The sequence below is a fragment of the Manacus candei genome, unplaced genomic scaffold (genome assembly GCF_025592945.1).
Source record: "Manacus candei isolate 608988 ecotype Guabito, Panama unplaced genomic scaffold, ASM2559294v1 h1tg000002l, whole genome shotgun sequence".
Classification (NCBI taxonomy): Eukaryota; Metazoa; Chordata; class Aves; order Passeriformes; family Pipridae; genus Manacus; species Manacus candei.
In genome coordinates, this window is record NW_026138050.1 from 5445488 (window position 1) to 5472967 (window position 27480).

Genomic DNA, 27480 nt, shown 5'->3' on the forward strand with positions numbered 1-27480 from the left:
CACCCTTTCTGTGAAGAAATTCCCCCTTATGTCCAACCTAAACCTAAACCTCCCCGGCGCAGCTTGAGGCTCTGTCCTCTTGCCCGTGAGAGGGGACCCAGCCCAGCATCACCCAACAGCCCCTAATTTCAACCCCTGAATCCAGCGCCCGATCCCAGCCCCTTGACTCCCCTCTCTGATTCCCAGACCCCCGCAATCAGCACCACCAAGCAGCCCCCAGTCTCAATCCCCCCAGTCCCAGCCCCTCCCTGGCCTCAGCATCCCCAAATCCCCCCAAGACTCTCCCGACCGCGCCCGCCGGGGGTGCAGTTCCCCCTCCGGCCGGCAGACGGCGCTGCCCGGCGGGGCGGGGCGGGGCGGGGCGGGCGGTGCCGCCCTGGGGCAGCAAAGCGGCGCTTCCGCTTCCGTGTAGCGGCCGTCGGTCCGTCCGTCCGTCCGTCGCTCGGTCCCGGGTGTCCGTCGCTCGGTCTGTCCCGGGGCCGGTGCTCTGCGGCGCCATGAACCGGCCGAAGGCGGCGGCCGTGCGGCGGCCCAGCGCCGTGCCCAAGCCCTCCGGTGAGTCCCGCGGGGCCGGGCGGGGAGCGGCTCTCTCTGTCACTGTCACTGTCCCTCACTGTCCCCGTGTCTCCCCTCGCAGCGCACCCGCCGCCCGGAGACTTCATCGCGCTGGGCTCCAAGGGGCAGAGCGGCGAGGGCAAGGCGGCCGTGGCGCTGCTGAAGCCGGCGCCGCCCGGGCTGCCCTCGGAGCGCAAGCGGGACGCGGCCGCCGCCCTGGCGGGCCCGGCGGGGCTGCCCGGGCTCACCAAGCGCCCCAAGCTCTCCTCCACGCCGCCCCTCAGCGCCCTGGGCCGCCTGGCAGAGGCGGCCGTGGCGGAGAAAAGAGCCATCTCGCCCTCCATCAAGGAGCCGTCTGTCATCCCCATCGAAGGTGAGGCCTCGCTGTGCTCCTGCCCTCGCAGGAAGCCTGGGAGAAACTTCTGTTCTTCTTTCCCTGGAGCCTTTCTTGAAGCCCATATGCTGTATTTCCTCTGCTGGATATAGGGCTGAAATCAGTTTTCTCCTCTGTTTGCATTGGGTTGTGGTCATTCTGTCTGAGAGCTGTTTAATAGCAGCATCTGAAATAATCCCTGAGGAAATCTCTGAGTCTGGATTGTGGTATTTTATTCCCATATTTCTTTAGCAGAGTCCGGGTCTGAATGTTGCCTTCTGAATTGTCATTCCATTTCTGGTGTTTGATACATTTGCAGAGGAGTCTGCTAGCATGAAAAGATAATCAAGGGGCATTGTCAGGTGTGAAACAAAACTTTTAGTGGCAGTTGGGTAGGAAAAAGCTGTGGCAGGGGCTGTAGGTGAGCTGGTCCATGCTTTGCTGTCCTGCAGCATCTCAGGGCAGGTTGTTTCACATGAGGGTAATGCTGATGCCTATGTGTTGGTGCTTGCAGTTGTCCCCACGGTGCTGTTGGATGAGATTGAGGCAGCAGAAGCAGAAGGCAACGATGACCGTATTGAGGGGGTGCTGTGTGGAGCTGTGAAGCAGCTGAAGATGAACAGAGCCAAACCTGACACCACGCTGTACCTGAGCCTCATGTACCTGGCAAAAATCAAACCAAACATATTTGCCACCGAAGGGGTTATTGAGGTGAGGACTCGTGCACTTACTGATGCATCCCTGCTGCCAGCTTGTGAGTAGAGTTGCTCTCTCAGGTCAGAGCATGGCTTTGTAAATAATAGACCTCTGATATCTTCGTAAATGCCAGAGCTCTCTTGCAAGCTGGTGCAGTTTGTATTTCTCTTTCTACAGTTTCTCTGTATGCTTTCTTGCCAGATGACTTGTTTATTTTATTTTTTGTGGATGACATTCCAGGCGCTGTGCAGCCTCCTCCGAAGAGATGCCTCCATCAACTTCAAAGCCAAAGGGAATAGCCTCGTGTCAGTCTTGGCCTGCAACCTTCTCATGGCAGCTTATGAAGAGGATGAGAACTGGCCAGAGATCTTTGTCAAGGTTGTTGAACCACGGAGGCTTCTGTGTGGTGGGCAGTCTGGGTGAAATCAACCAGAGTTGGGAGGTGTGGGTGTGTTGGGATAGGAGAACAGCAGTGGATTTATTCCTGCTATAGGGAAGGGGGTAGCCAGTGTCCTGTGGATTTTTGCTCTTATGTGACTTGCCTGCAGTTATCTGGTCTGTTTTTCATCTGTGGTCATGCTAGTTTCCTACTTTGCATTTGCATATTGGAAATCCATAAAAACTCACAAATATTCCCTTGATTAATCAGTTAAAAAAGAAACATGAACATGGATTGTGTTCCCTTCTGCAGGTGTACATTGAGGACTCCCTTGGGGAGCGCATCTGGGTGGACAGCCCTCACTGCAAGACATTTGTGGATAACATCCAAACAGCTTTTAACACAAAGATGCCTCCTAAGACCATGCTCTTGCATGGAGAAGTTGGACGTAGCGGAGGGGACCTTAGTGCTGGTAAGAAGATGTTTGGGAACCAGGAACAAAGGTTCAGGGAGAGGATGGAGCCTGCTGCACTTAGTGACTTGTGAGAATAGTTTTTTATTGAATGGAGTCATGTAGACCAGACTTTGAGTTCCAGCCACTGCATTTCCTCTCTTTAAGGCTCTTTCACATCCAGGGGATGTTCGAGGGTAGTGAAAAGTGGACCTGTGTGTGTGATGCCGTGTGAGGAAGTGACTGACTGTGGCCTCCTTCAGTGTGATTGATCTCTGGAAAGGGGAGTTGTCTCATGAAGTGTGCTGTGTCTCTCTCAGGGAGTAGCCCACACCCTTCCATGACAGAGGAGGAAGATAGCCAGAGTGAGCTGCTGATTGCAGAGGAGAAGATGAGCCCAGAGCAGGCAGGCCAGCTCATGCCCAGGTACAGTGCCTTGTCCTCTCCTGACACAGCCGTGTGGCAGATGTGTCTGCACTCACCCATCCTGCAGAGCTGTGGCAGAGAGCTCCCTCTCTGCACTACCTGTCCTGTGGCACCTGCTGGGGGATGTTGAGCATCGGATAAAACTGGTTCCAGAAGAAAAGAGTAGATTTTATTTGTTCATAATGTATGCCACAAACAAGAAAGAGTGCTGATCTTTGCACTAGCTTGTGTGGAAATGAATAAAGTGCAGTTTGTGTGGTCCAGGTATGAAGACCTTGCAGAGAGTGTGGAGGAATATGTCCTAGACATGCTGCGGGACCAGCTCAACCGGCGCCAGCCCATGGACAATGTCTCCAGGAACCTTCTTCGACTACTGACAGCAACCTGTGGCTACAAAGAGGTGCGTCAGATGGCTGTGCAGAGGCTGGAGATGTGGCTGCAGAACCCAAAGGTAAGGATAGGAGCTGCTGAAACACAACTCTGGTGTGAAATCCAGGCAGGGGGGCTGCATACTGTATCCCTCTTAAGTTTCTGATCTGTAATGGCAAGTGACTGGAGCCTTTCTGCTCTTCCTCTGCAGTTGACCAAGCCAGCTCAGGACTTGCTGATGTCAGTCTGTATGAACTGCAACACCCACAGCTCAGAGGACATGGAAGTTATCTCCAACCTGATCAAGATTCGTCTCAAGCCAAAAGTCCTTCTCAACCACTACATGCTGTGTGTCAGGTGAGTGACTGGGTCTGTCAGAGAAAGCACTGTGGAAGATGTGTCCGACCTTGATTGGTTTTAAATACCAACTTGGACTAAGGGGTGTCCTGTGTTCATTTATATGAATTTCATTGTCCTGGAAGTCTTTCAATAGTCCTTTGATATTGTTGGACATATGTGCTGTTCCATCCTTTTCACTTTTGTGTGCTAAATAGTTCAAAGAGAAGTAAGAACAGTGTGTCCAGCTGCAATGAAATGTCAGTTCAGGTATCTCTGGTCTTCCCTTGCAGAGAACTGCTGAATGCACACAGGGATAACCTGGGCACCACCATTAAGTTTGTGATTTTCAATGAACTATCAAATGCAAGAAATCCCAACAACATGCAGATCCTGTATACTGTGCTTCAGCACAGCTCAGAGCAAGCTCCAAAGGTAGGTGCAGTGTCCTGTGTGACTGATGGTGACCCCAGAACCCCACTTGACAGATTTAGTTGAGTTGAGGCTCAGATGAATCTTTTCACAGACAACTGTCTGATCTGTACCATACTATTATATTATTATTATTTTTGGTAGAAATAAACATACATGGGCATTTTCTAACTCCCACATTCTGGGTGACCAATCTTGTGGTAAGACAGTTTCATGAGAGAAGCTTATTACAGTTTGGAGGACAGGACGCCACCAGCGAGGTTTCCTCGTGTCTTCATTTTGTGGATGCAGATTCATTACAGTGCACTGAAGGTTTTCTCTTTCTGTGTGGCCCCAGTACCTGGCAATGGTGTTCCAGGACCTCTTGACCACCAAGGACGATTACCTGCGGGCCTCGCGGGCTCTGCTGCGAGAGATCATCAAACAGACAAAGCATGAGATCAACTTCCAGGCCTTCTGTCTGGGCCTTATGCAGGAACGCAAGGAGGCCCTCTATGCAGAAATGGAATTCAAGGTACCACTTTTTGACTCTTCTGCTTCTGCACGTGCCAGTGATGTACTGGGCTGTTCTTGTATCTGCTTTTCTGAACGTTCCTTCTTTTGCTCTTTGGTATCTGAGTGAGTCACTATTTGTGTGTCTCATAGCAGCACTCCCGTATTTCATTTCCAAACATCCATGATCATAATTTTTTATGAGAAAACACTTCCAGAAGGCAGCTTTGGATATTGCTGATTCAACTCACTTTTCTTTTTCTATTTTAAGGAGCGTTTTGTCATCCACATAACTGATCTGCTAGCTGTCTCCATGATGCTTGGTATCACAGCCCAGGTGAAGGAGGCTGGAATTGCTTGGGATAAAGGAGAGAAAAAGAGTAAGCAGAAAAACCTAGATTCCCTCTGAAGATGGGCAGCTTGGCAGATATCTGCCTCTGATGTTGGGGGAGCATTGCAGCTGGGGCTGGGAAAGGGTGTAAGCCTCCATTCTGAATAGAGGCATGGGGGAGCCTGCTATCATCCTGAGACTGACAGAGATAAGAGATGTGGCATTTGTGTGGCTGGGTGTTCCTTGTATCTATGGAAGCAGTGGTTGAGAGGCTGGGGAAAGGGAGCTCTGTATGGGGGAGCCTTAATCTTGAAGGGGCAGCCATAAGGATTACCAGGTACCTGTGGGTTGAGAGCACAGGCCTTTGGGATGGCACTGAAGTGACTGCCCAGATGCCTTCTCCTCACAAAGCTAATTCACCTGTGCTACACGCTGGGGGTTTTGCTGCAGCATGTGTCAGAAAGCAAAATACATGTGCTGTCAGTGCTGGGGTGCTCAAGGCTCTCTGATATACTACTCCCCTTCTCTGGTTCTCCTTCTCTAGTGGAAGGTATCCCTGCCTATGTTGCGGGGCTTGAAATGAGATGATCTTTAAGGTTCCTTCCAACCCAAACCATTCTGTGATGCCTCAGAGCCCTGGTACCTGTCTGCTCTTGAAACTGCTACCCTCCTGCTTGGCTCCTGATGGGGCTCTTGGTATGTATGTACTTTGTGACCTGACTGTTTTTCAGACCTGGAAGTGCTGCGCTCTTTCCAAAACCAAATTGCTGCTATCCAACGTGATGCTGTCTGGTGGCTTCATACAGTTGTTCCATCTATCAGCAAGCTGGCTCCAAAAGACTATGTGCACTGGTGAGAGTCAGCCTGGTCATCTCTGTCCCTTCCCCAACAGTGTGATATATTAGGAAAAATCAGGCATATGACAGGGCTTGGTTAGATTTCTCTGCCCTTATCAGACAAGTAGCAGAAACAGTTTTAGTAGGATTCAGGCTGAGACTGTCTCCCTCTCTGAAATTCCTTCAGATGCATCCTCTTACCAGAAATACATGATAATGGAAAATCTTTCCGATTTGTATTATTTGTGTCCACTCAATAGGGGATTTCTAATTACCTGACCAAACACAATCCCTGTGGACCCCTTGTTTTTTTTTTCTGACATCCTTTTTTAGGCTGTAGAGTTGAGGGATCCGCAGACAGTTCTGTCTTCTCTGCTTGCCTCTTGTCCTCTCTCCAGGACAGACTCCTGTTACTGAAGGTATAAAAGCCCAGGGCCTATACTGTATAGTCCTCTCTGTTCTGATTCACGTTGTTACCTTTGCTAGACTCACTTATCTGAGGAGGCTCCTTCACGTGTGGGGTGGGAACATTAGCAGGAGTCTGGGGAGACTGAACTGTTGTATGTGTTCTTGAGCCTCACTTAGATGGTGTTTACTGTCCTCTTCATCTCTACAGCCTGCACAAGGTGCTCTTCACAGAACAGCCGGAAACCTACTACAAATGGGACAACTGGCCCCCTGAGAGTGACCGCAAGTGAGTGCCCCTCCCGTAACAGGTGCAGCTGGGGAGCTGCTGTAGCTGGAGGCAGAGGAATGGGTGTTTTCTGGTGATCCTTATATAGCTCTGTGTTGGAAATGCTTGGAACTGTGCTTAGATTTTCTTCATCTGTCACATTGCTGTGAAATTGAGGGGTGTTGTTCCACTCTCCATCTGTTCTTCTTTCTCCTTCATTCCTGTTCCCTGTGCCAAGCTGTTCTGTATCTTGATGCTGTAGTTGTAAGGAGGACAGCCCTGCACTGTGTGGGTTACTGGGGTAACATTAGGGAGCTCAGACTCAAGCAAGCTGAAGTGTGGAGGTACAAGGCAATGCAACTGATATTCCAATAATAATTTATTTCACATAGTTGCATTTGGAGCTGGAGACCAGGGAAGATATTGTAAACTAAGCTGTGATGTATCTTGTGCTCAGAAGGGTTCTAGGGTTTGTGAAGGGTTCAGGAGCCCTCACACTACTGTCCAGAGAAGTGTGACTGATGTCTCGTGTCTCCTGCAGCTTCTTCCTTCGCCTGTGCTCCGAGGTGCCCATCCTGGAGGACACACTGATGCGGATCCTGGTGATTGGCTTGTCGCGGGACCTGCCCCTGGGCCCCGCGGATGCCATGGAGCTCGCTGACCACTTGGTGAAGCGGGCTGCAGCTGTGCAGGCAGATGGTGAGGCTGCACAAAGCTCCAGCCAGCAAGTGGTTGCTTCTCTCTCTGTCCTCTTATTGCCACCCAGGGCTGAGACAGCTCCTACCGCCTACAAGAGCCTTTGCGTCACTTAAAGCATATTTTAGTCATGATGGCCAAGCATTTGGCTCAAAGCCAGACATGTACTGCTGTTGCTTTCTCACTAGAGAAGCTTCTTATTTGCTCTTACTGTTTCTCACTGTTACTAATTTTGTATCGTGGAGTGTTTGGGAAATTATTGGTTGTGTTGAGGATGAAGGGCTGTGAACAACCACCCAGAGTTTTGAGTCAGCGTTTTTAAATTCAATTTAATCCTTTATACATACTGTAAAATGAAATTTTAAGGCTATGCAAAAATGGAATGGTTGGAAATCAAACTAATTAACCAATATATTGTGTGCTCTTCCCAAGTCCATAATTCAAACACTTACAGAATAGCAGTTACAAAAGCAGTCTTTACTCTTATGCTTTTATGAATCCATTTAGCATTTGTCTAAATTCCTGCATCACTGGGGAATATGTCCATTCAGCTGAGCTGTGCATGTTTGTGGTAGATTTGAGGGGAAATGCTGCACCATTTCAAATGCTGGAAGACTCAGAGTTAAGTTAAAGGGAGTCTAAAAACTTGCAACGAAGTTGAAATGCATTTTTAGTTCCTCTGAGCCCCAGAAGTTCTGAGCAGATTCGCTCCTCAGCTGAAGGAGTTCTGAAAAAGTTACAAGTATATTGGATACATTTGGGGAAAAAACTACCCTAAAGAATTTAAACCGAATTGCAGCTGAAAAGCTTGATATCCTTATATATTGACTTGGAGCTTTTTTTAAGTGTTGTTGCTCTCTAAATGTTGTTGTTTTTTTGTTTCTGTAATATCATGAGCAAGCCCACAATAATATAGTTGCTTGAAGTAAAATTTTTCTTATACTGCGATGCTTTTCTTGAAGGACTTTCAGGTAAGTAGACAGGTCAATAACTTGTTCAGTCTTTTCTTCTCCTCCAGATGTCGAGGTCCTGAGGGTAGAAAGAATCCAGCTGATCGATGCAGTCTTAAATCTGTGCACTTATCACCATCCAGAGAATATCCAGCTACCCCCAGGGTAAGACATCACACAGATAATCTTGCTGTGATCTGGCTCATTTTCACCTTGACTAACACTCCCTGCTCATAGATTTTAAGACGCTTTTCTCTACTACAATTTGTAATAACAAAATGACAAGGAGACTTTTTTCAGGGTCATGTTTAGGTGGGAATTTCTCTAGAGCAATCAAGACCCAAGTTATGGAATGAACTTTGCTCTGCAAGCACTCTGACCTTTCTACTCTAGAAATCTTCAACTGAACCTTCAGCTGTCCCTCTTGAGGGTTTTTTTTTGTGTTTGTTTGTTGGGAAAACCACTGAGCTGACAGAATCTAAACAGTGCATGATTAAGGAGAAAAGCAGACTTGAGATGGGCTTAAGGAACCAAATTTGACCACTTCTATCTGTTGATGGCTTTTGCAGGTACCAGCCTCCAAATCTAGCTATTTCTACTCTCTACTGGAAAGCCTGGCCTCTCCTGCTTGTAGTGGCTGCATTCAATCCTGAAAACATTGGTGAGTGTAGACATTTCTCAGGATACTAGTTCTGCTGCAAAACTTGGCCCAGGTGCTTTCTGCTGGAGTCTGGTTGCTTGTGTGGCAAGGCCTGCACTGGGTTGGTGAGGTAACTGCAGTTAAATAACTGTGTATTACCTGTGGGTGCAAAAATACACAGAGGTGGGATTTGGACTAGCATGTGGCTGGAATTACCTTGTTTGTGTTCTAAATGTTATGAGCTGTTCTCAATTGAGTTTGTTTCTCCCCACCTTGGAATGCATTAGAATATATATAAAGGCCCTGATTTTTTTCCTGTATTCCTGATTGTCCTTCTCTTCTCTGCTGCAGGTCTGGCTGCATGGGAGGAGTACCCTTCTCTAAAGATGCTCATGGAAATGGTCATGACCAAGTTAGTATGGTTAAATCCCTACATAAATCAAATAGACCACTGAAAACACATATTTCTGATTTACGTTTGTGCCATGTGGCTCCTTCCTTTCCAGTGGGACTGGTGTAAAATAAGCTGTCTTAATAAGCTTAAAATAAGCAGCAGCACTGCAGTTGGAGTGAGAAAAGTGCCTTCTCTCAACAGAAATATTATAAGTAAGGGAATAAAACTGAGAAAAAGGGGAGGTTGACTGTGATGTGCTTAGCGGAAAAGGTCTCGGTCTCCTGGCTCCATTGGGAAACTGCCTTGTTTTTTCTGTGTTGTCTGTCAGAACCAATGTCCTGGGTTCTTTCTGACTATGGTTCATGACTTTTGCATAGAACAAGATAACTATTTCCTTTTTTTCACTTATTTTCTCAGTAATTATTCCTATCCTCAATGTACCTTGACGGATGAGGAGACGCGCACAGAGATGATTAATCGTGAACTTCAAATCTCCCAGAGAGAAAAACAGGAGATTCTTGCATTTGAGGGCCATCTGGCTGCTGCATCCACAAAACAAACAATTACAGAGAGCAGCAGCCTCTTGCTGTCCCAGCTGACAAGTCTGGACCCTCAGTAAGTAACCTTTTGCATTCCGATGCCATCATAAAATTCTAGATAGCACTAGTCAGGAAACCCTACTGCTCTACAGGGTAGTTGATGTGGGCAAGAAGAACCCTGAGGTTTGGTAGCCCACAGGATCATAAAATCACAAAATGATTTGTGTTGGAAAGGACCTTAAAGACTGTCAAGTTCCAACCCCCCTGCCATGGGCAGGGACACCTTCCACTAGACCAGGTTTCTTGGGACCCTGTCCAACTTGGCCTTGCACACGTCGATATGTGTCACACTTGGTTCTTGTCCTTCTCTTGGTACCTGCATGTGTCCCTTGTGCACTACTGAACTGACTGATCCTCATCATACCAGAGTGAAAGTCTGTCAGCCTGTGAATAACTTCTTGTTTCTCTGGCAGGGGCCCCCCTCGCAGACCTCCACCACATGTCCTGGAGCAAGTGAAAAGCCTGAACCAGTCACTTCGCTTGGGCCACCTTCTTTGTCGCAGTCGTCATCCTGACTTTCTCCTCAACATCATTCAAAGACAGGTGGGCTGTGTTGGGATCTGATCCCCTGCCTCTGAAACTTGAGTGAGGGGCAAAAGAGATGCAGGGGAAGGTGGTATATTGCTCAGGAATTAAATGATCAGTGTGATGCATCCGTGTTCTGATATTGTTACTCTTCTTCTCCCTAGGCCTCCTCGCAGTCAATGCCATGGCTGGCAGATCTGGTTCAGTCCAGCGAGGGCTCCTTGGACGTCCTACCTGTGCAGTGCCTTTGTGAGTTCCTGCTTCACGATGCTGCTGATGAATCAACCTCAGGTGAAGAAGAAGAGGAGGGTGAGAGTAAGGACCAGCGTGCCAAGAAACGCCAGGTGAGTAGTCTCTTGGGAATCCCTTCTGTTACCTACTTTCTGTGCATCCCAGATTTGATTTCACTGAACAGGCCAACTTCTTTCTCCGCAGAGACAACAGAAACAGAGGCAGTTGCTTGGACGCTTGCAAGACTTGCTGTTGGGTCCCAAAGCAGATGAACAGACAACCTGTGAGGTGCTTGACTACTTCCTGCGACGCCTGAGTTCCTCCCAAGTGGCCTCACGGGTCCTGGCCATGAAGGTGAGCAGAATGAAAATCTTCTTGACTGGGGTGTGTTAGAAGCCAAGGGCAGAGCCCTGGATTATCCTGAGTTCAGAGCCAGCAAAATGAAATTGTTTCATGTCATCCTCCTTCACTGGAGATTGACTTGTCTCAGTCTCCAAACCCCATCAAATGCACTTCTACTCCCTGCTGCTCACAAGTTTTTGTTCAACAGCCAAGTTGTACTTTTTCTCAAGACAGAGCTGGATTTTGCTCTGTTTCCTGTGAAGTTCAGGTGTAGACTCAGCAGATTGTGTGCTACAGGGAGTAATTGGCAGAGGCTGTTGTCTGTGGGGAGTGTAAATGAGTGAGTGTCTGGTGCTCTAGAGCATAGTCAAGACAAAGAGAATTGCAGGGAGCTCAGAAAGGTTATGCTCAGAGAAGACTGAAACTTCAAACAGAGTATCTGTCAAGAGAACACATTATATGAGAGATGCAACCTGTTGTGTGCTGCATCTGGATCGTTCTGTGGAGTTTGAAGCTTGTTTCTATTATATTCACTAGTATGAAACTAGCAGTCCAGCAGTGGCTTCAAATGCAACAGCTGTGTTTGTGTGACTTCTGCAGGGCCTGTCCTTGGTGCTGTCAGAAGGAGGAATGCGTGATGGAGAGGAGAAAGATCACCCCATGGAAGAAGACTCTGGTGATTCCGAGCTGCTGCAGGGATATCAGTGGCTGCTGAGGGACCTCCCGAGGCTGCCACTGTTTGACAGTGTGAGAGCAACAACAGCTCTGGCTTTGCAGCAGGTGGGTGTTGGCAGCTGAAGGCATGAGTGTCCAGCTTATTCTTTTTCTACAAACAAATCTGAACAAACCATCTGGGTGTGACATCAATGTGTTTATATACTTGCAGAAGAATTTTTCTTATGCTGATGCTTGTTTTCATTAAATCTGGATTTCTGATGAAAGGAAGTCTTATTCTAGGCCATCCACATGGAGACAGATCCCCAGACCATCAGTGCTTACCTGGTGTACCTCTCCCAGCATGCCCCAGTGGAGGAGCAGGGACAGCACAACGACCTTGCTCTGGTGAGAGGAGGGATTGTGTGAGGGACACGTGGCATGTCCCAAGACAGTGGTAGGCGTGGGACTTGCTATACCAGCAGGATGAGTTTTTTGGGAGCATGTTACTCTGATAACTGCATGTTTGTGTCTCTGTGTATGTGTTGAAAGGCAACCTGTGTCTATAGGTCATATCATGAAATGATAGCAGAGCAATAACCTCCAATCCAGCAGCCTATGAGGTGGAATGGGGAATGCAAGGGTGGACAGTGGTTTGAAGGAAATCCCACTACCTGGCAATGTTTTATAAGCAAGGAGGTGCTAAACCTGCAGTCACATGTATCTGGGGAGAGAATGGGAAATCAGGAATGTTAGTGGTGGGACATGCACTCGCCTATGACCAAAGCTAGATTTCTGGGTTTGTTTTTTTAATTTTTTAAAAAAGCTTTTGGTAGTTGTCTGTTTGTTTTTTAACAATGATTTTTCTTTCATTGTTCTATCTCTGGGTGCTTTTTTCATTACTTTTAAGGCTCATATACTGGTCCTGCCTCCATAGGTCTGTTTAGACACGTGGAGGTTAAACTATAAGAGTCGGTAGATTTTTTTCTTCAGAGAAATGCAGATTTTTACTATGCAGATGCTTACTTTGTAGTGGGATGCATCAGAATGCAGCTGTGCTCAGCTGGGGACACTGTAAGGTGCCTGCAAAGCACTGGCCTTTTCCCTGTTATGTCAGTTCTACTCTTGACTCCACATGTTGATCTCCAGAGTGGTGTTAACTGGGCTGGTGGTGGAAACCAGAGAATGTGATGCAACGAAACAGGAGTAAAGACCTCGTGGGTCTTTTTCCCTTGCAGGATGTAGCCCGACTGATAGTGGAGCGCTCCACCATCATGTCCCACCTCTTCTCCAAGCTCTCCTACAGTGCTGAATCAGATGCAGTGCTCGTGGCTCTTCTCTCCATCTTCTCTCGCTACATCAAGCGCATGCGGCAGAGCAAGGAGGGCGAGGAGGTGTACAGCTGGGTGAGTGCTCCCTGCCCCTCTTGAGCAAGTAACAGAAACTGGGCATGTTAACAAAGGAGAAGCCCTTTGTGGGTTACTGACTATGTATAAACCAGTTTTGGTTCAGGAGTTCCCTGGTCTGAAAATAATTGGATGCCAAGATAATTATCAGAGCCAAGCGTATGTGTTTATAAAAAGCTTTTTTAACTTTTCCTCAAGAATCTTTTATGGCCACTGTTGAACATATTGGGAACTTTGATCTGACTAAATTTGTCCATCCTTATGTTCTCCTTTCGTCTGTAGCTCAAAGATTTAATTCTTCTTTCTCTCCCCACCTTTGCTCATCCTGTCTTTTTCTGCCTTTTTGCAGTCAGAGTCCCAGGATCAGGTGTTCCTTCGTTGGACTAGTGGGGAAACAGCCACTATGCACATCCTTGTGGTTCATGCCATGGTTATTCTCCTGACACTGGGACCACCTCAAGGTTAGTGAAGTATGCTCAGATTTTTTCAGGGGCTTATGGGCAATATAGAGAGCCTTTTCTTTATCTACCATCTCCTAACGGGTCAGACTGATGTTAATCCTTCTACTCACAGCCTTGTCCCTTGCAGTACTTGTTTGCAGCTGTAAGACTTATCAGAATATTGCTGCGGAGAGTGAAGGATTTGCAGGCTGATTTTTTTTTTTTGCCTTCTGCAGACAGCAGGAAATATTAAAACGATGGTGTGTTCTGGTGTATTGATTTGCTAGAGAAGGGCAGGGTGGTCTAGGTGTTTGTGAACATGGGAAATAATTTTGTATCCACTCTTAAGCAGGGGATGGTGATTTTTATACCTTACTGGATATATGGTTCCCGGAGAAAAAGCCCCTTCCTACTGCTTTCCTGGTTGACACCTCGGAGGAGGCTCTGCTGCTCCCTGACTGGCTGAAGCTGCGCATGATCCGCTCTGAGGTCCCGCGGCTTGTGGATGCAGGTGAGCCTGTGGCCTCTCTGTTGGTGTTTCAGACCCTCCTGAAAGGAAAGGGAGAGTGCTCAAGTGTGCCCAGCCCATCCCACTTGGATGCCTTTCAGTGGGTCAATCAGTCACTATTACTTCTAAAGTAGGGGAGCAAGTCTATATGGATATTGTGCTTTCTGTGTATTTTAAAGGAAAGAGGGGACTCTGAATTGGAGCCCCATCTCTTTTACAACAATTCAGATGGAACTAAGCTATGCAGTCACCAGACAGGAAGCACAGTGCTGCTTCCCTAGGGCATGCAGTGCCTGCAGTGTGGAAATCCATAGACCTGTAGTTGCTTTGGTCTTTGCACTTCTTGTCTGTGCTCTCTTCTTGGTATTCAGAGCTTTTGTCCCATTTTACTAATTAAATGACAGCTGTCTATAGCCAGTGATTGAATTATTCAGTAATTCCTGCCTGCAGCCATCAACCGATAGGGTGGAAGTTATTTTTTAATACAAATGATTGTGTTACTGAGGTTCTAATAAAATTAAACAAAGGATCAAATTAGCCAGTGAGTGAATTAACTGGAAGATGCAATAAGGTGGCAATGATTTGCAGAGGGAAGAAAACATAGTAGGCAGCTGTCTGACTGCTAGCTTTAGGCTCTCTGCAGCCCTGTCATTAATGTGTCACTGCTGGTCCAGCCAGAAGCACAAAGATCAGGTAATAAAGATGACCCTCCGTGGGCAATTTGGAGGTCTGAGGACTCAGTGTTGGTGTATTTCAGCCCTGCAGGACCTGGAACCACAGCAGCTGCTTCTCTTTGTTCAGTCCTTTGGAATCCCAGTTTCCAGCATGAGCAAACTTCTGCAGTACCTGGATCAGGCAGTGTCTCATGACCCACAGACGCTGGAGCAGAACATCATGGACAAGAGTAAGAGCTTCAGATGACTAGGCTTTTTACTTGAACAGTTTTTATGACTATCTCCTGTGACTGCCTTGGAAAAATGCAAGCAAGTTCAGCAAACTCTGTGCACAGGCTGCTTTGGCAGCTTGTTGTCACTGTAGACACCTCCCTAGTGCTTGTCTGAATGGCCCTTGGCTGTATTTTCTCAAATAGAGAAAGATTTTGTAGATTGAAGTGTGCAGAGACTAAAAAATACTTTGGAAGGTACTTTGTGAAAGAAACAAAGTTTTCAAGGCATTGTGTGTACAAAGTCCACAGGAAGAGCAGATTCTCTTATCCGTGGGAGCTGTACAAACAGCCAATTCCATCCTTCTTTACTAAAGAGGATGAGATGATGATGTATTCTTTTTTTTTTTTTTTTTCAGACTACATGGCTCATCTTGTGGAGGTTCAACATGAGAGAGGGGCAACAGGAGGCCAGACTTTCCATTCCCTGCTAACTGCCTCCTTACCAGCCCGCCGAGGTAAATTTCTAAGTCATCTTCCAAACTTCCCTCCTTTTTTACTCTTGAGAGGGATGGGGGGAGCTGTCTTCAAAAATGGTTTTGCTACAATATACCAGCAAGCTACAGTTAGACACCAGGCCTTGCTAGAGTTTTTTGCTCCTGGCAAAGAGAGAAATTCCAATATTTTTGGAGTTTACTACAATGAGTTTTTCTGAGTGATATGGAAAAATAAATAGGTCTTGCTTGGACTCAAGAGATTAGCTGCTGAATTCCTCAGTAGCTGGAGACTGTAAAGCTGAAGGTGATCCAGTGTTGGGGCTCCAGGTGCTAGCTACCATAAAAGCATTTTCCTTTCTTTCTTTTTATTTCTTTTGCAGACAGTGCTGAGACTGCAAGGTCAAAATCTAGTCCTGAGAACTCTCAAAGTCAGAGCCGGATCCGGGCCTTGAGCCAGGTCCGTGTTCTGGGCCCAGAAGATGATCTGGCAGGCATCTTTCTGCAGGTACTGTTATAACCTCCAGCTGATTAGTTGCTTCCCTGCAGCAGCTTTACAAAACCCATTTCTCTTTTACTTGCATCTTCTGACCCCTTCCTCCTGCAGTGTTTCCAGGCCATAAGTATGAAAGCCCTGATGCAATGAGGCTGTGCCATTACAGCCTCATGGAATTGATAGTGGCAGGACTTTTTTGTTGTAGTTGGAACATGATGTGGCTTTTGATAGTACCTGGTACTGTCAGTGCCTACTAGCATGTTACTGTCTCTGCACCTTGTTTGTTCTGTGTATAGTGCCTTTCCTCTCAGCAGTGGAAGGAGGATTTGTGAAATGCTCACAGGGCCTTGGCAGCAAAGCTGTGTGCAAACAGCATTTGTACTCTGGCATGTCTGCTTACAGAGCCTCCCTCCCTCCATTGACTCCAGAAGGAGCCTACAGGGAATTAATTGGCCAAGTTGGTTGTCTGTGTTTGGGTAGTATGGTTCCCCTGCAGTGTCAGTGTTGATAGTCATGTTGGGGCTGCAGAGATGCTGCTTATATTCATGTACCAGGCATTAAAATACTGAGAAAGCTGTATCAGAAGGTTCCCATTAACCCACAGTCACTATAATTGTACAAGGTAAATCAGCCGTCTGCCTCAGGATGTTTATGGTGCACCAAGTCCTTTCGTTTGCTGTCATAAGTTTACTCCCTTTTGTATCCCACCAGCTTTTCCCACTAAACCCGGACCCACGGTGGCAGAATTCAAACCTGCGCCCGCTGGCCTTGGCGTTGCAGCAGGCCCTGGGGCAGGAGCTGGCTCGGATCCGCCAGGGGAACACGCAGGTTCCCGGGATCACGGCACGGCTGCTGCAGGCGGTGGCTGCGCTGCTCAACTCCCCCCACAGCGGTGCCCTGGTCATGGCCATGCACCGCCACCACTTCATCTCCTGCCCGCTGATGCGACAGCTCTACCAGTACCAGGTCAGTGATCTTTGGAGTGTTTAGCAGAGAGGGGTGAGGAAGAAACAGAAAACCTGCAGTGCATCTGCTCTGCTGTGTGCAGACCCTCTCTCTATCTGTGTCATGCTGAGCATGACACACAGGGGCTCAGGTTGCCCGGCCATAGGCATCTGGATGCAGGCTGGCAAGTGTAGGTGTGCTCTGTGTATTCTTGGCAGAGTGTGCCGCTGTCTGCATCTTTCCTGACATCTTTGTTGTATCGTTGATGTGTGTACAAGCAAGTCTCTTTTACTGCACTCCCCAGCGCTGCATGCCACAGGACACTGCCTTCTCCTCGCTCTTCTTCAAAGTGCTCATGCAGATGCTGCAGTGGTTGGAGAACCCCGCAGTGGAAGAGGGTCCCCTGCGTGCTCAGCTGAAGGCCTTTGCTGTGCAGTACTCCTCAAGGCACAGGATCAATGATGGTACTGGCACTGGGCAGCTTATGGAACTCAGAGGGGATAAAGTGGGCCGAGAAGAGGACAGAAACAAAACTGCACCCAGAGCAGGAGGTGTGGTGGGCAGCCTTTTAGAGAAGTGTCCTAAGGAATAGCAAAAATAGTATACTGTGCTATAGAAACACCACGAGGATGAGAAAAAGTGACTTGGCACTGGGGTTTTGCAGTAGACACCTGGTAGTATCACACCAAGTACAGCAGATCTCTCAGAAAAATTTTCCAATTTCTCAGGCCAGGAGTTCTGTGTGAGCTGTAGTCCTGGTAGGTGAGCATGAAGGAATGTCTCTGGAACAAGGTCACATCATGACTTGTAGAGTTGTTTATCATCTGCCATCTGCTGGGAGGAAGGGTCTGTAATCCAGAGGTTAGACATGGCAGTGGGTTTGTGATTACAGAGCTTTCTCTTAGCCACATGTCCCTGTAACGTGCAGAAGAGCTGTCGAGGATTTTGGTGGGAGTAAATGGCAGCAGAATCCAGTGTGTTTCTATGTTTGAGCAGTTGTGTCCTGGAGCCACATGGGGCATCTGTAGAAGAGAAGTCTGATGTGGGGACTGGCTTGTTCCTGTGATGCCAATGCTGTGATTTCTTTGCAGTTCGAGGTGGCTTCTTGCACCTGACAGAAGCTCTGACTTTCCATCATGATGCTGACATGATCAGCTCCACGGTACGTGCCATCATTGCCACCCTGAAATCAGGAGAGAAGTGCAACGTGGAGCCAGAGCTCATCAGCAAAGGTATGGATGTCCTTCTGCTCTCCTTCCCCCTTGCAGCAGCTGGTTGAACTTCCAGCCCAGCAAGGGAGGGCCTACTGTGCAGGCTGTGGGAATATGCCTTCTCCCTGAATCAGAAAATGTGAACTGATGTAAGCTTGGTCCTATGTTGTATTACCTCCTTCCCCCTTGCACTGCATGTGGGGTTATAAACTGTGATCTGGGGCTGGTCTCTCAGCATACTGTTGGATTCCACTAACAAAAAGGGAAATGGAAGCCTCCTATCCCAGCTAAAAAAGGCTTCCCTCTTCCTCACTGAGCCATGCTATCAGCAATAATACTCATAAGGTTCTGTACCTCTCACCACATCCTGAAGTTGATGAGTGAATCTTTCTCCCTCTGCTAGTCCTTCAAGGTCTGATTGAAACTCACTCTCCATACCTGGAGGAACTCCTGACTGTCCTCTTCTCAGCTACTGTTGAGACCACTGCCAGGTGTCCTGCCATGAAACCAATTGCTGTGGTGAGCTCCTTGTTGCTCCAGGACAAAGAAGAAACACCAGTGAAGAAGGAAGTGGACAGTTGCAGGTGAGCCTAGGGAATGATGGGAATTCCCTGGTACGTCTGGGTGCCTGGTACCACCAGTTACACTGGCTTTGTTTCCTCCACAGTGCGGAATCAGCTTGGCCAGGGCCTGCCTCTGGCCTTCTCAATGACTGGCTGGAGATGTTAGACCCAGAGGTGATCAGCAGCTGCCCTGATCTCCAGCAGAAGCTGCTGTTTTCCTGGAACAAAGTAAGAGTTGTTGGATAGAGGGACTGCTGTGCTTGAAACCACCTTTCAGGGGTACTGACTTGAACCTGCAAATGGGGCAAGGGGTAGTTTTATGTTTTGCCACATGTTACTGTATGAGTTCCAAAGCAGTACAGGCTGACTAGGAGAGGAGTTCTGGTGCATTTTTCTCAGTGCAAGGTTAATATTTCATCTTATCCTTCTATCTCCTCAGCTGTGTTCTTTTCAGTACTTAAGTGTATTGCAGACACAACGGGGTCCCATAACAGCCCAACCAGCTGTGTTTTCATTGGTATTTTTGCAGACAGATCAATAGCTTACCCAAAAGTGCTATGCCAAAGCTAAGACAGAAGCATCAACATCATGGTTGATGCCATGTTCTCTTAGAATGTACTTCAGTTCAAATCCTAAACCCTAAAAATAAAGTTTGCTGTGCTGTCTGCCTCCCTGGATCATCATCCTTATGCAGTACACGCACTAACTCCTACATCCACCTCGTTGCAAGGATCTGTTTTATTATACCTCTTGCTCATTTGGTCCTTTCAGGCAGGGTCCCAGGTGCCCTCCTTCCGCCCCTACCTCTTGGCTCTGCTGACCCACCAGTCCAGCTGGACCACGCTGCACCAGTGCATCAGGCTTCTGCTTGGCAGAAACAGGGAGCAAAGGTGGGTCTTGTTTTTCAGGCCTAGCAAAGGGCTTTGAGTTGGGCCACTCGTTATGTCTGAGAGAGAACAAGAGCTGCCACGTTCCACGGTGAGTCTGCAAGGAGATGTAACTCAGCCAAAAACAGGCTTTGTGAGAAAGATGCTGATTTCAATCCTGCTGCTTTCTGTACCTTGATATAAATATTACCTGCTGTTTGATGGAAGCAGCACATAAAGATTGGGCTGTGTTCTAAACAGGAAGTGCTAATAGTGAATAATCCATCTTGCATTGCCCTTGTTGATAATCTTTATGAACACAGGGTTTGCAAGTTGGCTTGGACAGTGAACTGTCCAAGGACTATCTCTGGATCTGGGCAGGCTCTGCTGGATCTTTTGGTTGTACTAAACTCCATGGTCAGTCGTTCTCTAGCCCTTTCCTGATGTCAGACTCCGAGTTCTGATCTCTGGAGCAGCCCTGGCTCTCAGCTTCTATACACAGCTCTCAAATAATGAAGAGCCACTGTAGTAGTATTGTGCTTAAACTTGTTATACTTATGGATCAGGAAATGCTGACACCTAATAACAGCAATACTTCTAAAGCTGGTAGTATTTCAGTTTGCTTTTTATTTTACCGTTGACCTCTTGCTCAAAATTGCACGAATTTCTGCAATCCAAGATAACAGCTGAGATAGAATGTTCTAGACACTGGGACAGTAAGGTCACTGGTCTGATTGTACCAACTGTCTGTGTTGATGACCAACTCCTGGCCTTGTGGTGCAAGGATCCATTTAGTCCCCCCACTTGCTGAATGCCATTTGTTCTGCTCCCTACCCTGTGCTGTGCTTATTGCAACAAATATTTAGTCATAATCTGGGAACAGAACCAAACCCCTTCTCGGGACTTAATGGATCCTATTTTTACATTTGCAGATGTTTCTTTCTTCACAGCACTCATCATATTTAGTGATGCTTCCATGTGTTTGTGTGCTGCCCCAGGGCTGCCTTGACTCTAATTGCAAATCTGTCTTCTTTTGTCTTCTGGCAGGTTTGACCCAACTGCATCCTTGGATTTCTTGTGGGCCTGTATTCACATTCCTCGGATCTGGCAGGGAAGGGACCAGAGAACTCCTCAGGTACTGATTCAGTTCTTCCAAGATTCCTCTCTAGATGGAGTGAGAGGCAATGTTTTCACAGTGCCTGATCTTTCCATGGCCAAGAGGTGGCTGGATTGATTCACGTGCGGTGTGCCAAGTTTGCTGCCTGTACCTCAGCTGGTTACTTAGCTGCTCTGCTATGTTACATATTACAGTGGCAGTTTTGGAGTCCAAAAAGCTGATAGGAACACACAAAGTTTACCCACTTGGCATTTCCCCTGCAGCAATTGCCACAATATCTGTTAAAGGCACAAGGCACAAGGCTAGAGTGGTGAGCAAGCTAAAACCCAGCGTGGGATAATTCCCGTTTTACAAAGAAAAGGAGGTTGTCTCTCTTCTCCACAGAATTGCTTTGTTATGGTGACTGAACTATGATTTTTGACCCATCACACATGCTGGGATAGAAGTAAATGAATTTAGAAAGTGGAGGAGGGGTAAGGAGGTTTCATTTGGTACTGTGATGCTTTCAGAGCTCAAGATATGGGGCAGTTCTTAAGTCTAGTTAAGTCTAGAGGTGTTCCATTCCAGCTGGGGAAGGTGTGTGTCTAGAAGGAACTAAGGGTCTTGGAATTTGGTGTGGAATCATTTGGAGTGTTCTCTTGCATTACAGAAGCGCCGTGAGGAATTTGTGCTCCACCTGAAGGCATCAGAATTGATCAGCATGGTGGAGCTGATCCTGGCTGAAGCAGAGACCAGGTACCAGAACGCTGACGAGGCCTCCTGCACACTCATCCAGTCTCGGCTGCCTTTGTTGCTCAGTTGTTCTCATGGGGACCTTGAGAACATCAAAAAAGTGACGGAGTATCTGACCAGCTGCATCCAGCAGTGGGGAAGCAGGTGAGGCTGCAAAGGGGGAACACTGTCTGCTGTAATTTTAGTTCTAGAGCACAGGCAGTCAGGTAATGGTGAGACTTGCCAGCATGTCTTCATTAAGAACATCATGTTCCAGAGCCCGTACTAAAAATGCATGCTGTCCTCCCAGAGATTTGGGGGAATAATAGGTCATTTTAAGGGGTCCTTGGACCAGAAAGGTGACTTCAAAAGTGAAGTTAAGGGCCCTTCTGCTTTTAGGGCTTCAGAATGAAGTGCTTGCCACGCTTTTTTTCTTTTGTTTCTTTCTTTCTTTAAGGCAATGCTTATTTTTAATTGCTAGTTCCTAATGTGGGATGTCTTGTCTACTCATCCCTTGAGTCACTGTCCATAATACTTCCTGCTTCTGGCTGTTATGATTGCTCTCAAAGATGAATGGAGACCAGATTGTTTCCTAACAGCTATTTTAGTGCTGTGGAAAGAACAGGAAGATGATGTTTTTGTGGCAGTGAAAGGAACTGACCTAATTCCAACCTCACTTATGGTGATACTGAGTAATCTCAGTTGATATTGCATTGACCTGCCTCCCAGTACAGACTATGCCAGGAATCTACAGGGATTTCAGGTGTGTAGAGAACATGTTAGCTAGTCTTAATAGTTGTGGTTTGGACTGTCTTCCAATTGGGATGGGGATGACCATGAGTACCACGTGCAAGGACTCTTCACTGGAGATGTAAGCAGAGCTTTCTTGTCCTGTGCTGCTTTGTAACTGCAGTTTTCTAACTCCAAATGGCCTAATTTGGGTAATGATGGATCCCCATAGACTGTGGATGGAAAGTGAATCATCTGAGTAGTTCAAAAGAAGCAAAGACTTAAAAACACTTGTTGAGATTGGTGGTGGCTGCCCTTTTTACAGGGTCTGTTTGCCATGTGCAGGAGGGCTGTTACTAATCTGATGGGTCTGGGATGTTTGCTGGTTGAACTAATATAGTAACCAGTGGCTGACCTCTCCCTTTTTCCTTTAGCTCTGTGGGAAAATGTTGCCAGGACCTTCTGCTGCAGATATACCTGCAGCTGCCTGAGCTCCTTGTGCCTATGCCTGAGATGCTTCTTACCAGTGAAGGAGCCAGAGACAGCAGCACTTGCAAGGTAAAGTTAGAGACATAGGAAAGCCCCTTTCCAATTGTGTATGCAGAGCAGATGCTAGCTTGATGCCCAGTTTAGAAGGTGAGGATGGGCAAAAGCTTCCTGGATGACTTTGGTTTCTTTACCTTGCTCTTCTGTTACCCCTTCCCTGCCTGCACTCTGAGGAGCAGAGAGTTTTGGTGTGGTTTATTTTGCAGTGTCCTTCTATAAAATAGTATAAGCTCCACAAGCTTCTGTGTGCCAAAGGCTTCTGTAAAACGCAAGTGTGCAGATGTCTGATCCTGCTTTGATGTCTGTGGGGACTGTGGGCTTCAGATCCTGTGCCAGCTGGAACATTGCATTTTCTCGCAGATTCTACCTGAAAATAATTTCTGTTAACCCCCCTCTGTAGCTGGAAAGGAATTGGGAAACACTGCTGAAGAGCCACAGGCTGGATTGTAATTTAAACTTCTTACTCATTATTTTTCTTCTAGCTTGATGCCCTTGTTCACAGATTCATTAACCTCCTCGCAGACACCAGTGACTCCAAGTCATCCGAAAGCCGCGTGTGGGATGCCAATATGGCCTGCAGGAAGCTGGCTGTAGCTCATCCCATCCTCCTCCTTAGGTACCTCTCTCCCCTTTCTCCCTCTGTGTGGCTGGGGTTCATTGCAAAGCATCCACCCTTGTCCTGGAAGGGGAACAAACTTGCAGCAATCATGATGATGGTGAGGGAATTCACCTTCATGTACAGAGGTCAAGAGAAAGGGCAGCAAAGTCTTATCTCTTACAGTGAGGCAGCATCTCTTTTTGGTTCCATGTCTGTCAGGAGATAATATTCTTGGAACTGGAGACTAGAGAACAGAATATGGGTGGGAAATGGGGCTTGCTGAGTCTATAGATACAGAGATCAAGTCCAGAATCCTGAGCGAGGATAAAGGATGCTTCCTTCCAGCACCTGAGGTGTAACAACATGTGACTGTTTCTAGGAAGGGGCTAGATCTGGATTTTCTTCTTTGGTGTTTCAGGCACTTGCCAATGATTGCAGCGCTGCTGCACGGCCGCGTTCACCTCAATTTCCAGGAGTTCAGGCAGCAGAACCACTTGACCTTCTTCATCCACGTCCTGGGGATCCTGGAGTTGCTCCAGCCACAGGTCTTCCAGAACGAGCACCAGGCGGCACTCTGGGACTGTCTCCTGTCCTTCATCCGTCTGCTGCTGGTAGGAAAATCCCCGATTGCCTCTGTATGCCATCGTCCGGCCACTAGATGGGGAAGCTCGTGTAACACAGGGCCAGCCCAGCTCTCCCATTTGAAGGGAAAACCTTCACATGCCTAAGAACAAAAAAGTGTATTAAGTACCTTGGAGAGCTTGAAGAGGAGGCAGGAGATCAAGAAACTGCTCCCTGGTACCCAGAGGTGCAGAATGGGGCAGTGCATTGCTGCATTTTTTTTCGTTAACTCTCACCTTGTTGGTCCTTTCCCAGAACTACAGAAAATCCTCACGGCACCTGGCTGCCTTCATCAGCAAGTTTGTCCAGTTTATCCACAAGTACATCACTTGTAATGCCCAGGCAGCTGTCTCCTTCTTGCAGAAGCACTCGGATCCACTCCAGTAAGTTTCCTTATGCTGGTTAACCCATGCACAGTCAGACTGCCAGGAGCTAATCAGACAGGAGACAGCAGGAGGATGTGAGAAAATAGCTGTTAATATGGCACTTTTTCACCCTTAACTCCCTTAATTCTCTGTTGAGGTGAGCAGCATATCCCTTTTTTATAGGAGAAAACTGAACCCAAGGAAGTCAGATAGTGATTCTAACTTATGTAATGGCCGAAATGTCCTGTTGAGGTGTTATAATGCCCTGCAACCTTTTCCAGAGGGGCAGCTGGAGGGTCTTTCCCTGGAGTGATGGCTGCAGGGTCCCACTTGCAGATATCTGGGGAAAATGCATTTGAGTTCCAGTTATGATGAAAGGAAAAACCTTTTTTCTGCTTCCGAAAAAGTGTTTGGTTTAGTGTACATATCTGTGCTGTTACTTGTCCTCATGTCATTGCTATTGAAAGCCAAACATGCCACCTCTCTCCCTCAGTGACCTGTCGTCAGACAACAGTGACCTAGCAATGCTAAAGTCCCTCCTGGCTGGGCTGAGTCTGCCTAGTAAGAGTGGCACCTTGGACAGGGGCTCTGATGAAGAGAAAGATGGTGAGTCTGTGTGGGGGAAGAGTTATTCCAGCTGGTGAACCTGCAGTATGTTTTGGAGCTAAGTCCAAAATGTACTGTGCTCATTCTTCTTGTGTGCTCTCTCTCTCTCCCCCCCCAGATGAAGCAGCAGCTGGCTCTCTCCCTCTTGTCAGTGTGTCTCTCTTCACTCCTCTCACACCAGCTGAAATGGCCCCGTATATGAAGAGGCTCTCCAGGGGCCAAACGGTGGAGGGTAAGTGAGGACCTGCAGAGCTGTGCAAAGACACAGGGCAAATGAAGACATTTTCCAACCCTGTTACTTATCTGTCAGCTACAGGCTAGTTTCCTGTTTCAGTCTTGTGTTTGGAAGTCTCCAGCAGTTGGGATGTTATTCCACTTTTGGATTAACTTGTCCATTACCTTCTGTGATTCTGTGACAGAGGCTTCCTATGATGCTGTTAGCGCTTAGCTCTGCAGTACTTCAACTGCCTCTGCTTTGGGGCTCTTCAAGGATCTTTTAAGTGTTTTGGGAGATGGTGTGAGTAATTCAAGGAGTGCTGCAGTTCATGTCAAGCCAGGTCTGGAGTGCTGAAAGAAATGCCATGTTTTTAATGATAAAAAAATACCAAACTGATGAGAAACAGGATTTTGTTAGGAATCCCTTTCATGGAAGAAAATCATGTTAACCTGGCATATGGGAGCAACAATGTTCTCCAAAAGTTTTCTGAAATTACAAGTGTCCAGTGTTCAAACCTAGTTGTGTTCAAAACCAAGTTGTGGTATTGGGGTGACAGTTTTCCTTCCAAGGAAGAATATGAGGGAAGAGCCCTGCCTGGACAGGTTTTAAAAAGACACTTTCAGTTCCAGAAGAGAGTGTTCTGGAATGCAAACCTCACACTCCACTCCACTCTTTCCCCTGCCCATGGCATGAAGTGCTGGTCACATCTGCCTGGGCATGTTGGGATGTTCTGATCTGGCACATCTCTGTTCTCTTTTTTTGAAGAACTGCCTTAATTGCACTAACTCTGTGTGCAGGTGGGAAAACTTGACTGCTTGGGAGATTGAATTTGTAGGGAAAAAGGAAAAGATCCTTTGCTGGATCAGTGAATTTCAGTCACCCTTTCAACCTGTGTCTTCTCCCAGACATCCTGGAAGTGCTGACAGACATCGATGAAATGTCCAGACGGAGGCCAGAAATTCTCTCCTTTTTTGCTGTGAGTGTTGGTGTCTCAAACTACCTCTGGAAGGAAGAGATTTTTTTTCACCAGGGTCTGTGTTGCACAGCCAGCTTAAGCACTGCCCTTCCTCTGCTTTTTGGGTGGTTGTTGCGGAATCTTAGGAAAAATGTATCTTTGATTAGGCCTTCTGAGAGTAGGCAGTATTTCCCTCCATTGCACATTGGGTCTGTCATCATCCATTTTATGTCAGAGGGAGAATTAATGCTCTGTTTTCTTCCCAGTATTGGGGCAAGTAGAGGACAGAACAGCTCTGTTGAAAAAACTGGAACCTGGGGAAAGCTCAGCTGTCCCAAATGGAGTAAGATTACAGAAGGGTACTTCAAAGTGCTCAGAACCGGGATAATCCTTCTTACAAAGAGGGATTTCCAGGGTCAGCCAGTACCTGCTGGATTTGTGTTGGGCTGGATTGGTGTGGAGGGGTAGTATTGCCAGTCTGAGAAGTTTGTGCTCCTTGGATGGCCTCGTGATCCAGATTTGTCCACTTTTCAGACAAACCTCCAGAAGCTGATGAGTTCATCAGAGGATTCCTGCCGAAACCTGGCCTTTAGCCTGGCTCTGCGCTCCATTCAGAACAACCCCAGGTGAGGACCCCTGGAACTTAGGCTGTCCTGACTGGTGATCTGGGCTGTACTGACACTATCATGTTTTACTCCCAGCATTGCTGCAGATTTCCTTCCCACCTACATGTACTGCCTTGGCAGCCGAGACTTCGAGGTGGTGCAGACAGCGCTGAGGAACCTGCCTGAATACACCCTCCTTTGCCAGGGTAAGTTGAGATCTGCTGCCTTTGGGGCATGGTTGGCCTCACAAGGGTCAAAGCTGGGGTCCTGTGCTGGGAACAGCATCCCTGGGAAGTTGCCAAGGGTCAGTGTTGCCTAGACCAGACCATCAAACAGACACCTACACCAATAGTAGCTTTGGTCTGAGCATCACGGGGACACAGAGCCAAGGGAGGCTTCCTTGGAGCAGATTTGCTCCCTTACAAATTTTCTCTGAGTTGTGATCCCTCACGTGATCACATACCCACAGACCTGTTAGAGGGTGGATTGTGCCATGTTCTCGTGGAAGGAGAGAATTTCTTGTGCAGCTGCAAACATACACCCCAGTGTCTGTTGGCGGGTTGCTCTTGCTTTGCAGTCTCATGCTGTCCATCCCTTCCACAGAGCACGCAGCAGTGTTGCTGCACAGGGCCTTCCTGGTGGGCATGTACGGCCAGATCGACACCAGCTCTCAGATTTCAGAGGCCTTGAAGATTCTGCACATGGAGGCCACGATATGAAGATGTGGTTCTGAGAGTTTCACTTCCAGAGGAGTTATTTAATGGACTCATCAGCTGCATTAAAGCCCTGTAAGAAGACAGTGTATTGGAACCCATGTGCTGGAGGATCAAAGAGAAGATGTGGCCGGCCAGACTGTGCTGGAAAAGGAGAGTGTGCTGACTGAAGATCAGAGAAGGGCAAGCATCAACCTGCCTGGCTAAGATGCCATTATTGTGGGAGAAAAATATCCTGAACATTGTGCCAAACAGGGACCACTTCCTTCATGGGGCCTTGGAGCAGTGGGTGTCAGTTTGTTTTTTGGGTTTTCTTGACTCTCCAAGAAGGCAGAGCTCCTGGGAGAGCAGAAGGGAGTGATGGGCCTTGCATTTGAAATGTCTGCACCCTCTGTGTTAGAGGGAACATGCAGATCTGTGCAAGGGGAGAGACCACTTTGGTTTCTGGGAGTGGGTGTTCGGGGAATTTTTTATTTTATAATTAAAATTCTCTTTGTTTCCATTA

The 27480-nt window shown here is 47.5% G+C and overlaps 1 protein-coding gene across 2 annotated transcripts; it reads left to right on the forward strand.

Moving 5' to 3' along the window:
* The first annotated feature begins 390 nt into the window (after positions 1-390).
* Positions 391-27480, forward strand: INTS1 (integrator complex subunit 1). Of its 2 annotated transcripts, none has more exons than XM_051777074.1 (47): positions 391-555; positions 638-928; positions 1443-1639; positions 1865-2002; positions 2316-2475; positions 2775-2880; positions 3145-3331; positions 3461-3606; positions 3879-4020; positions 4355-4531; positions 4781-4889; positions 5572-5692; positions 6293-6370; positions 6891-7048; positions 8064-8160; positions 8565-8656; positions 8987-9047; positions 9447-9644; positions 10042-10171; positions 10318-10497; positions 10589-10738; positions 11327-11506; positions 11684-11788; positions 12619-12786; positions 13136-13247; positions 13576-13737; positions 14492-14638; positions 15037-15135; positions 15495-15619; positions 16319-16573; positions 16857-17016; positions 17644-17784; positions 18167-18347; positions 18431-18554; positions 19098-19216; positions 20240-20327; positions 20959-21185; positions 22184-22307; positions 22778-22911; positions 23312-23504; positions 23770-23897; positions 24373-24485; positions 24604-24717; positions 25608-25678; positions 26192-26283; positions 26359-26468; positions 26866-27480. In XM_051777074.1, exons 1-47 carry the CDS (start codon positions 498-500, stop codon positions 26979-26981), a joined length of 6564 nt encoding a protein of 2187 aa, XP_051633034.1. In that variant the 5' UTR covers positions 391-497; the 3' UTR covers positions 26982-27480. The 2 variants fall into 2 exon arrangements, with proteins under 2 accessions (XP_051633034.1, XP_051633042.1); XM_051777082.1 differs by having other exon boundaries at positions 13579-13737.